The sequence below is a fragment of the Rhinoderma darwinii genome, chromosome 1 (assembly GCF_050947455.1).
Source record: "Rhinoderma darwinii isolate aRhiDar2 chromosome 1, aRhiDar2.hap1, whole genome shotgun sequence".
NCBI classification, from domain to species: domain Eukaryota; kingdom Metazoa; phylum Chordata; class Amphibia; order Anura; family Rhinodermatidae; genus Rhinoderma; species Rhinoderma darwinii.
In genome coordinates, this window is record NC_134687.1 from 217939954 (window position 1) to 217952317 (window position 12364).

Here is a 12364-nt window from a genome sequence, read left to right on the forward strand (position 1 = left end):
GGTAAGTTAGAACGACGGGCCGTGGCCATAGACGTTACAGTATCCCCCCTCTTGGGTCCAGTGCGGGAGAGAAACGTCCTCACGAGACAGGGGCATCGATGTTCTCCTCTGGCTCCCAAGACCTCTCTTCTGGACGGAACACCTTCCAATCCACTAAATAAAACGTCCTTCCTTCCACCTTCTTGGTGGCCAGAATCTCCCTTACTTCAAAAGTCCCTGACGAGCCGCCAGGGGCCACTGCGAAACTTGGAGTCCTGGTGTAGCGGTTCAGGACCACCGGCTTCAGCAAGGAGACATGGAAGGAGTTAGGGATCTTGAGAGTAGGAGGCAGCCGCAGCTTGTAAGACACCGGGTTAATCTGTAGCAGGATTTTGAAGGGTTCGAGGAACCTAGGGGCAAATTTGCAGGATGGCACCCTCAGCCGGATATTCTTTGAAGACAACCAGACCTTTGTACCTGGAAGAAACTGAGGAGGAGCCCGTCTTCTTGTATCTACCTTTCTCTTCATGCGGTCCACCGCCAGCAGGATAGAAGATTGAGTCTGTAACCATATTTGCAGAAAGTCCCTGAAGGTAGAGTCAGCTGCAGGCACCTGGGACATAGTAGAGACAGGAAGAGGTGTACGAGGGTGTTGGCCGTAGACGATGATGAACGGACTGGAGGTGGTGGACTCACTAGTGTGGTTATTATAGGAGAACTCATGCCATCTGGAAACAAAGTGATGCAGATAGTTCTCCATAATCTGGTTAACCCTCTCGACTTGCCCATTGGATTGGGGATGATAGGCCGAAGAGAAGTCCAACTTTACACCGAGAAGACCGCAGAGTGCTCTCCAAAACTTTGAGGTGAACTGGACCCCTCGGTCCGAGACAATATGCAGTGACAAGCCGCACGGAAGATGTGTTGAATGAAGAGGTCGGCCAATCGCGAAGCAGAAGGCAGACCAGTCAAGGGAACAAAATGAGCCATCTTAGAAAATCGATCCACCACCACCCAGATCACACTGCAACCCGCAGAGGGAGGGAGATCCGTGACAAAGTCCATTGCAACATGCTGCCAGGGGGCAACGGGCACAGGCAGTGGTTGGAGCAGACCAGCTGGTCTGGAGTGGGCAACTTTATTTGCTGCGTATACCGTACATGAGGAGACAAAGTCCATGACATCTTTGGGCAGCGTGGGCCACCAGAACTGGCGGGCGATTAGATCTTGGGTCTTACGAGCACCTGCGTGACCTACCAGCTTGGAACTGTGACCCCAGCAAAGGATTCTTCCTTCGTCTGCCAGGCGCACAAAAGTCTTTCTCGGAGGAATGTCTCCAACTTGCAGAGGGTTCATAGAGAAGATGCAGGAAGGATCAATAATATTCTGTGGGGACTCCACAGTGTCCTAGACAAGGCATCGGCCCTCACATTCTTGTCGGCAGGTCGGTAGTGGAGTTCGAACCGAGCAAAGAACAATGACCACTTGGCTTGACGAGGATTCAACCGCTGGGCCGTCTGTAGGTAGGTCAGGTTCTTGTGATCCGTGAATACCAGGATAGGATGAACTGCGCCTTCCAGTAGGTGTCTCCACTCCTGCAGAGCCAGCTTGATGGCCAGTAACTCCCGATCACCAATCGAATAGTTGCGCTCTGCGGAAGAAAACAGCTTGGAATAGTAGCCACATACCACAGTCTTGCCCTTTGACCTTTCTGGAGCAACAGTGCACCAGCACCAACAGAGGAAGCGTCCACCTCTAACGAAAACTGTAGGGACACATCAGGGTGGTAAAGAATAGAGGCTGACGTGAAGGCTTTTTTTAAGGATACAAATGCGGCTTCTGCCTCCGGAGTCCACACTTTGGCATTCATACCCTTTTTAGTGAGGGTGGAGATGGGAGCTGTCAACGAAGAGAAGTTGGGAATCAACAGCCGGTAGAAGTTGACGTATCCCAGGAAGCGTTGTATGGCACTTAAGCCTTGGGGGCGTGGCCACTCCAGGACAGCCTTTACCTTCTCAAGGTCCATCTTGAGACCCTGATCGTAGATGATATAGCCCAGGAAGAGAAGAGACTTTTTTTCAAACACACACTTTACCAGCTTGGCATAAAGATGATTCTCTCTTAAACGAAGCAACACCTGGCGGACATGACTCTGATGAGTTACTGGATCTGGGGAAAAAATATAAATGTTATTGAGATATACCACAACACAAACATAAAGGAGATCGCGAAAAATGTAATTGACAAATTCTTGAAACACCGCGGGGGTGTTACAAAGGCCGAAGAGCATAACTAGGTATTCATAGTGCCCATCACGAGTATTAAAAGCAGTCTTCCACTCGTCACCTTGACTAATCAGATTGTAGGCCCCCCGCAGGTCCAGTTTAGAAAAACATGTTGCCCCCCGTATGCATTCAAACAGTTCTGATATCAAAGGCAATGGGTACCTGTTCTTCACCGTGATCTGGTTGAGGCCTCGGTAGTCAATGCAGGGTCGGAGGGATCCATCCTTCTTCTTGACAAAGAAAAACCCGGCTCCGGCCGGGGATGAGGATTTACGAATGAAGCCCCTCTCCAGATTCTAGTCTGGGTCTCTGGCAAGGAGAGAGGGTACACTCTGCCGCGAGGAGGGGACGACTCAAAGAACCAAGTCGATGGGACAATCATATGCTCGATGTGGCGGCAAGGTCTCAGCTTCCTTCTTATCGAAGACATCAGAGAACATAGGGTAACAAGAAGGCAACCCTGCCAATGACTGAAGCGGAGGAGGCTGCGATGACCCAGACAGCGGTCGAGACACTTGGGACCCCACTGGAGAACCTCTCCAGAGTTCCAATCCAGGACTGGGGAGTGCAAACGGAGCCAAGGCAAACCCAGCAGCACGGGGTTGATGGCCTTGGTCAGGACAAACAGGGAGATGAGCTCCGAATGATAAGCTCCCACTTGAAGTATTAATGGTTTGGTCACAGACAAAACTGGAGCAGGAAATGGCAGTCCATCTACCGAGGCAACGAGCAACGGCCTTTCCAGCAGGACAGTGGGCAACTGAAGAAGATCCACAAGGTCTTGGCAGATTAAATTGGCTGCAGAGCCAGAGTCCAGGTAGGCAGAGACCGGATGGGGCCTATCGCTAGAATGATGGTTACGGGAATGAACAGTTTCGAGGAGAGTTCTCAATTAAATGCAGTAGCGCCCAGGGTTGTCTCTCCAACCAAACCTAGGCGCTGGGGTTTTTTGGCTTCTGAGGACACAGACGCACGACATGGCCAGCGAGGCCGGAATATAAACAGAGTCCAGAGGTGCGCCGGCGCTGTTTCTCCTGGACGGACAATTTTAGTCGATCCACTTGCATAGGAACCTCAGGCAAAGCAGTAGAAGGAGGCAAGAGGGGTTGCTGGAAGTTGGGCGCCAGTCTAGGAAGTCGTCTCTCCGGACGAACCTCATAAGATCTCTCCCTCAGCCTTATGTCCACCCGAGTGGCAAGCAGAATCAGGTCGTCCAAGGCAGGTGGCAGATCTCGAGCAGCAAGTTCGTCCTTGGTCTCGGGCAATAGACCATGCCAAAAGGATGCCACCAAAGCCTCATTGTTCCAGGACAGTTCTCCTGCCAGGGTCCGGAACTGGATGCTGTATTCGCCCACGGAGGTGTCCTACTGGCGAAGGTTAAAGATAGCAGTGCCTGCCGATGAGACTCATCCTGGCTCCTCGAAAACAGTCCGGAATAACCACACAAACCCCTGGAAGTCTTGGGTCTCGTGTCCCTGACGTTCCCAGATAGGGTTAGCCCATGCCAGGGCCTTGCCGGCAAGTAGAGAGACGATGAAGGAAATCTTGGTTTCGTCCGACAGAAATGCTCGGGCATGCAGGGTAAAATGGATATAGCATTGGTTCAGAAACCCCCGGCACGTACTTGCGTCTCCATAGAACCGAGAAGGTAATGGCATCGAGAACCGAGGATCCGAACCGGAACTGCCAGGAGGTGTAGCAGGAGAGTCGATCTGAGGAGCTTGCATTACAGGCAGGAAGGGAAGCAGCTGGCGACCCTAGCTGCTGTGCCATGGAGTCTACTGCAACAAGAAGTTGATCCTGTCTTGCTCTGAGATCCTGCAGGTCCGCCTGCATGGCTTGGGAGGGTGACATGCCCTTGAACTGACCAGCGGGATCCATGGCCTGAGCGTACTGTCACGATGCGGGATGTGGACCCACTGGGCCGTACCGTGTAGCGGGCTGGCAGCTGGCCAAACAGGTATAGTACAGAGTCTATAGTCCAGAAAGGGAACCTGTGGCAACTAGGACAGTAGCAAGGCAGGTTAGGCTGGGACCAGGCGGCGGGTAGACGTCAGGCGTGGGGTAGCAGAGCAGGCATGGAATGCAGCACAACACGACAACAGATCAGCACCGTACTAGATTTGGATAGCACGGGAAACAGGATACAGGATACAGGAACAGGGAATACTTGGGAACTGGAAGATACTAGGAGTCCATTTGCAAGACGAACTTTGGGTAATGAACAATGCTCAGGCAAAGAACAAGAGGGCAGAGGCCCTTTTATAGTCCAGTAGCATTCTGAGCTTAATTGTAGACTTCCTGCAATTATGCGCGCACTGGACCTTTAAGACCGCGCACGCGCTCTACGGGAGACAGTCTCGATACCAGGAAGTGAGTACCGGCGCCTCACTGGGGGACGACGCTGCAGAGAACACACATGTCCATGGCCACGGCCGTCGTGGGGTAAGTTAGAACGACGGGCCGTGGCCATAGACGTTACATTAACCTTCCCGCTAAGGTGAAAGGTAGCCTCATCGCTGAACACTAGCCTGTCAGTGAATTTGTCCTCTTCCAATCGGCCCTTCAAGTTAATGCAAAAGTCACAGAATTTTGGATTGTCGTCTGGTTTCAGCTCCTGAAAAAGATCTAATTTGTATGGCTTACAATGCAGAAGTTTTCGTAGGATACGTCATACCATGGTTTGTGGCACCTGTAGTTCCATACTAGTTAGCCTTGTCGACTTTCCAGGACTACGCTCGTACATATATATATACACTAGTATATATATATATATATATATATATATATATACACACATAGGCGCTGTGAATGTCGAGAATGACTATGTTTTTTTTTCCATATGGTGCAGAGATCCTGCACCACATGTCTTGTCTCTTCAGCACCTAGCCACACGCCATTTCATATATTTTCTTGGTTCATCATTGCTTTCAAATGCCACCTCAAGTGAGAACTGAGTGGTTCGAGGTCTAAGGACCTCAAGGGCTATGCCATGGGACCAGAGAAACCGATCCAGATACCTTTATTCCCTATGTTTCAGCCAACATCTTTATACATTTTTCTTCAGTTTGCAATTCTCCTACAGAATATATCTTTTCATAGACACTATTGTACAAAAAATAGATTAGTTAATGGTAAAAAGAAAAAAAACTTTTCAAAATGCGGAAATTTGCCTTGAGAATGTATAAAATAATTGTATTTGTCATAGTATATGTGCTTTAAAAACTGTATATCTAAACTTACCAATGTCTTCAAATGACATAGTGCCAACTTTATCTTCCAGGTCTGCTGTGTGCAAAGTTAATGGTTCCCTGAAAGCAGATATTATAACGTTAACCAGTAATTCAGCTGCACAGTTTTAGAAATTATTTTAAATATATTGTTATATAATGTAAAAAGAGATGAATTTGATTATTTCTGTGGAATAAAAATTTTAAGGAAAAAAAAGTTCTTAGTTGATCCAAAATTGATAAACATCAACTGAAATACTGTTACATCGTTATACAGTTAGTATGTTTGAAAAAATACATATATCCATTAAATTCAACCAAGGGATTGAAGAAAGAGAATTTTATTTTACGACTATCCATTGATTCAGAGGAAGGTAAAAAAAAAAATGCCTCTAAAAGGAAAAATTTCACTCCTGATCCCAAGTGGCGATCAGACTGGATCAACATTCAAATAATAATAATATGATACATTGACTTAGATAATTTCTTAAGACAAATTAATATCAGCATCTTAGCCTCTTTTGAAGCCATCTACTGTTACAGGTGCGACCAGCTCCTGAGGTAGGCTATTCCACAGATTTACAGTACAGTAACTGTCATTTCATAAAGCTTTTAACATGTTGTAATTAAATGTCCGAACTTTTGATTGGTGGGATCTGGGTATATGGACACCCTCAGTTTTCTAAAATGAAGGGCAGAAGCGCTTAGCCGAGTGCAGTGTCCCTTCAGCTGTATTACGATAACTTCAGCTCTTCTCGGAAAGACTGAGTTAGCTGAAGACAGGCTCATAGATTTCTATGAGCCCGTCTTCAACTCACCCCGCCCCTCGGAGTAGAGCTGGGATTATCTGGAGTTAAATCATTTTAGCCGAAGGGGCACTACGCTCGGCTTTGCTCTTCTGCCCCTTCCTTTTAGCGCCCAAACCCCTACCCATTAGAACCTCTAACCTCTGACTTGTCACTATGACATGTTAACATTTTTATAATACATCAGTTACTCTCGTTGCCCTAAAGATTTAAACTTTTATCATACCTACTATACTTTTGTCTTTTTTGACACAAAAGTATTTTACATTGCATATTGTTTCTGGCTAACACGGTACTACACTATTTTTTACTGTACTTCGTGGAAATGTTCTTGAAAATGTCAGAAATTTCTGCTAAAGTTCTAAGCCTTGCAAAAGTCCTAGAAAATTAAAAGGATGTTCAAAAAACTATGCCAATATAAAGAAGACATAAGGTAAATGTTAATTAGCAACTATTTTGTGTGGTATTACTATCTGTCTTACAAGCAGATACATTTAAATTGATAAAAATGCTAATTTTTTTTAATTTTTCGCAACATTTTGGTGTTTTTCACAATTAAATACCATGGGGAAAAAACTTCTCTGGACCTGATCACAGTTTGGCAGATTTAAAGGTCCTAATTCTGAAGGGTCATTTTAAAAACAACAGAGAAAGAAAAATTTGGGAATTCAAGCTGATTATAAAATTCAAGTCATTGACACAAGGCCTCAATCTAACACCAGGATTTATGAGCCACTACATGGACACACATCACATCCCCCATCAGACTGACTCCAGATGCCTTAAAGGGAACTTGTCACCAGCATTTCACCTGTTAAACCAGCAACACCTAGTGGTATTGGGTGAAAAATAATTTTTATATAACCTATAATTATCTTCTTAGTCGGCTCTGTAGCTTTAGTATTCAGTTTTTTTGTGTTCCAGCACTGTATACTAATGAGCATAAAAGAGTCATGTCTGCGTTTGAAAAGAGTCATCTCTTCATGCCGCAAGCATTTCTGAGTTAACCCCACCTCCTTAATTTTGATTGGCAGCTTACTTTTGATTGACAGCATTCAGGGTGGGCCAGTTTTCGTCAGTGGGCGGGCATAAGAAGAGGAACGAATGAGACTGCAGAATTATTACCATAAAAGGCGCAAAATTTTTGCAGACCGTTATTTACAGTGGGAGGAGGAGTTTAGGAGAGGGGATAATGCCATTGAATTTTATACAGCAGCGGCCAGCGAGGGGTGAGTAGAGTTCAATAGGTGAAATGATGGTGACAGTTTCCCTTTAACTCCTAAGTCACCACCCCTATAACCCCAGTTTTATTGCCCTCGGCTTATCTTAATGATGTATCACCTCATGTACTCATTGTCTTTGTGTAACATCTTAAATGTTGTGCTTTTTTCTAAGTCATTCATTTGTAAACTTGCCTGACTAAGGAGCCTCTGCGCTCTGAAAGCTTGCATATAGAACTTTTATGGTTAGCCAATAAAGGTACCACACCTACTATACTTTTGTCTTTTTTGACACAAAAGTATTTAACATTGCATATTGTTTCTGGCTAACACAGTACTACACTATTTTTTTACTGTACTTCCACAATTAAATACTGAAAGACCTCAATATTACTGTCTCTAGATAGTTTCCGTCTTTTCACATAGCCCCCTTAAATCTCAGTGATGAGCTGAACTGCAATACCTGAGCTGCAGAGAAAACCCGTACTGACCAGCAAGGGAATGATAGGACCCACTACCAACCTGCCTATCATTCCATAAAAATCCAGGTCCGAAATTAGGAATTACAAATGTACTTATCAAAACTACTCCTTGCTAAGGAAACTCAGCTTTCCTGGATTGCTTCCATCTCATCCAGTTTTCCCTGGATGAGGCAGATACTTCCTGGAGCCTAGTACACATATGAGGAAGGAATCTTGGGAAAAATATATAGGTCTCCTACCACTTTTCCTGTCAGTGTCTCACATACCCTACCCCTTTATTTGTACCTGTAGGGACGGACACCTTTAGCCATTTGTCCTGGACAAAGCATCGGTATTCCCTTGCCATTTGCCCGACCTGTGTTTTACAGAAAATTTTAAACTTTGTAATGTGAGAAATGACCTTGTTACTCTCGTATTTCCAAACAATCACATTCAACAATAATATAATTTTATCAGGGGGTGTAAGCTTTCTGCTCAGATATGTGACAGGGTGTTCTTCTCCCCAATTTCTTGTGAAAAGACCGCTCCTAACCCTATATCAGAGGCTTCAGCCTGGACTATGAACACCTTACTAAAATCAGGCTTAATCAAAACTGGTTGTCTACAAATGAAAGACTTCAACTCTTGAAACGCGCCTTCAGCCTCTGCGTTCCACTTGACTATGACCGATTTACTTCCCTTGGTAAGATCTGTCAAGGGCGCAACTATGCAAGCAAAATTTGGTATGAACCTGCAGTAATAACCCAAAAAGCTCTCACTTGTTTTTTGTTTAAGGGTCGAGGCCAATTTTAGATGGCTACCACTTTGTTCACTTTGGGTTTTATTACACCTCTTCCTAATACAAATCCCAGATAACATGCTTCCTCAAGACCCAAAGCACACCTTTTAGGGTTTGCCGTTAACCCTGATGCCCTTTTGTGTCTTATTGAACCTCTCATCCGCTTGTGGATGATATACAGTGTAGCGTCCATGGCTGCTGACCGTCGGGTTTACTCACCCCCCGGTGGCCGCAGCCATGGATCTGTGGGCGCTGGCTCGCATCTCCTTCCCAGGAGACGCCAGCGCTCACTTCAGCTCCGGTCCGCTGTGTCCCGTAGGGTGCGCGCGCACGCTCGTGCCTGGCCTTAAAGGACCAGCGCACATGGAAAATCATCATCATCAACTGGCCCATGATTTCCTGAACTATAAGAAGGGCCCTGCCCCTTTGCTCATTGCCTGAGCATTGTTAGTTTTCCCATGTCAGTCTTGCAAATGGTCCCTTAGTGTTATCCTGTTCCTGTTGTTACCCGTGCCCTGTTACCTGGATCCTGTATCCCGTGATGTGTTCTTGTTCCTGAGCCGGCTAGTGTTGGAGTCGTGTCCTATTGGACCTGCTGTCGTCTGCCACATCCAGTGTCATCTGCCATGTCCTGTGTCTTTCCGTGGATCATCTTCAGTTGCCCACAGTTCCACTGGAGACATCTTTGGCTGTTCCCGCGGTCTTCCAGGAATTCGTCAATGATATCTTCCGACATCTCCTCCATGTCTGTGTTGTAGTCTATCTCGATGATATTTTTATTTTCTCCCCAGATCTGACGACTCATCGGAGGCATGTCCGTCAGGTTCTACTGCGATTAAGGGAGAATCGTTTATATGCCAAGCTGGAGAAGTGCGTCTTTGAAAATAATTCTCTGCCCTTCCTGAGCTACATCATCTCAGATCAAGGTCTCAAGATGGATCCTGAGAAAGTAAAGTCCGTCCTGGAAGGGCGACGTCCTCAAGGCGTGAGATCCATACAGCGTTTTTTGGGATTTGCCAATTTCTACTGGCAGTTTATCCCAAACTTCTCATCACAGACGGCTCCCATCTCTACCCTTACCAAGAAGGGTGTGAATGCCAAGTTGTGGACTCCAGAGGCAGAATCTGCATTTATTAGCCTCAAGAAAGCCTTCACTTAAGCCACGATCCTCCATCATCCTGACGTGGATCGGCTGTTCTTATTGGAGGTGGACGCTTCTTCTTTTGGTGCAAGTGCACTTCTGTTCCAGAGGAGTTCCAAAGGAAAGGCAGTAGTATGTGGCTATTACTCAAGACTTTTTCTTCTGCAGAGCGCAACTACTCTCTTGGGGATCGGGAGCTACTGGACATCACATTGGCTCTGGAGGAGTGGAGACATCTGCTAGAGGGCGCAGCTCACCCCATCCTGATCTACACCAACCACAAGAACCTCACCTATCTCCAGTCGGCTCAACGACTAAACCCCCGTCAAGCTAGGTGGTCCACTACCGTCTCTCTGAAAAGAATGTGAGGACCGATGCCCTGTCCAGGTCATTTGAGACGGATGACACAGTGGAGTCCCTTCAAAGTATCATAGACCCGTCCTGCATTGTCACTGCCAATCCTTTGCAGGTTAGAGACATCCCTCCGGGGAGGACTTTTGTTCGGTTGGCAGACAGGAGAATAATTCTCCGCTGGGGACACAGCTCTAAACTGGCTGGGCACGCTGGTGTTCGTAAGACACGAGACCTGATTACTCATCACTTCTGGTTGCCCACGCTACTCAAAGATGTTGTGGATTTTGTCTCTTCCTGCACGGTGTGTGCCTCTAACAAGGTTGCTCACTCCAAGCCTGCCGGCCTGCTCCAACCTCTGCCTGTACCCAATGCCCTCTGGCAGCACATTGCGATGGACTTTGTCACAGACCTTCCTCCCTCAGCAGGATGCAACACTTTCTGGGTGGTGTTGGACCGGTTTTCGAAGATGGCAAATTTTATCCCACTGACCAGCCTACCTTCTGCTCCCCGACTCTCTTTATTCAGCACATCTTCCGCTTGCATGACTTGCCCCTTCACATCCTGTCCGATCGGAGAGTTTAATTTACCTCAAAATTCTGGAGAGCCCTCTGTAAGCTCCTGGATGTGAGATTAGACTTTTCCTCATCCTATCACCCCCAATACAATGGGCAAGTCGAGAGGATTAACCAGATCATGGAGAATTATCTCTGCCACTTCATCTCCTTGCAGCATGATAACTGGGTACAGCTTCTTCCATGGGCCAGGTTCTCGTATAACAACCACACAAGTGAGTCCACCACTTCCACACCATTCTACATTGTGTACAGTCAACATCCTAGAGTCCCTCTTCCTGTGTCGACTACATCTCAGGTACCCGCTGCTGACTCTGCATTTGGGGACTTTCTGCAAATCTGGCAACAGAACCGGTCCTCTATTTTGCTGGCAGTCGATCACATGAAGCGAAAAGTGGTACCATAGTCTGTCTGTCCTCACAGATCAATCATTTCAAATGGTACCTCTATAATGGGCCATGGTACCAAGGGATTTCTAAAATGTGACACAGGAGCAGTTAGTTGAAAATCTGGGCAGAACTCTCAGTACCTCTGCCCTTCAACAACAATCCCTGGCCAAAAGAAACGCTGCAGGATGCGCTCCCTGGTTTTTTCACACCCTAAGTGTCCGCCTAGCACATACTCATGTGCCAGATCTAAAACCACTCTGCGATAGGGTTGTGTCACCACCAGTTGCTCAACAATTTCCCCACGTATATTGTCTGCCCAATACAGTAGATCCTGGTTAACAGCCATGTGGGGAAACACCTTGTCAGAGCCAGGCAGTTGTGGCATACCATTTAACATTTTTACATTTTCTCAACCTTTTAACAATGTGTGATCTCTGAGCTAAGCAGTCACAAAATTTTCACCTGACACGTCTAATTCCGGCATATTAGAAACTTCTTCCTTCTCTTCCCCATCTCCAGCTAGCACTGATGGGGAAAAATTTTCTGGTTCATTAATGGTCACCCCTATTGCTGGTACGTTACTATCTGGGTGAAAATATTTGTGGCTAACCTCAGGGCACCCAGCATCAGTAACATCAGTATAGTTTACATTCCTTGCCTGCCGTAAGTCCCAGAATAGGGGAAAGTCTCATATCCAGTATCACACTGTGCAATATTGACTTAACCACGCCCACATTGACAGGCTGTACCACAGGTTGGGTCTATTGTGACCACAGCAATAGGGTATGCTCTAGTTTCTACGTGTATGCACCGTACCCCAATAGTGTGTCCACCGTATGACCCAGGGTCTACCAGAGAGTCATGCACTAAAGTTAACAAACTCCCAGAGTCCAACAATGCCATTACTACACAAACTCCTATTGACACAGTACACAATGGAGGTTCTGACTCAGTCTCTGCCGAATAAACAGGTCATGCGATGAGAGAAACCGATCTAGAGGTGATGCAGTCCAACGAATCGGTCGTGAGGAGACAATTTGCAGCCACATGCCCAAGTTCATGGCACTGCCAACACTGCAACACAGCCCTTGCGAACGGTATCACTCCTTGGGTCCCTTGCACGCCAGG

At 46.6% G+C, this 12364-nt stretch overlaps 1 protein-coding gene across 2 annotated transcripts in view; it reads right to left on the minus strand.

The window, feature by feature from the left end:
• The window catches only part of CCDC158 (coiled-coil domain containing 158), a 193773-nt gene that overhangs the window by 6377 nt on the left and 175032 nt on the right, over nt 1-12364 (minus strand). For both annotated transcript variants that reach the window (XM_075849847.1, XM_075849848.1), the window contains exon 20: nt 5508-5575. In XM_075849847.1, coding sequence (XP_075705962.1) covers nt 5508-5575 — 68 coding nt within the window. The remainder of the gene's footprint in view (nt 1-5507; nt 5576-12364) is intronic.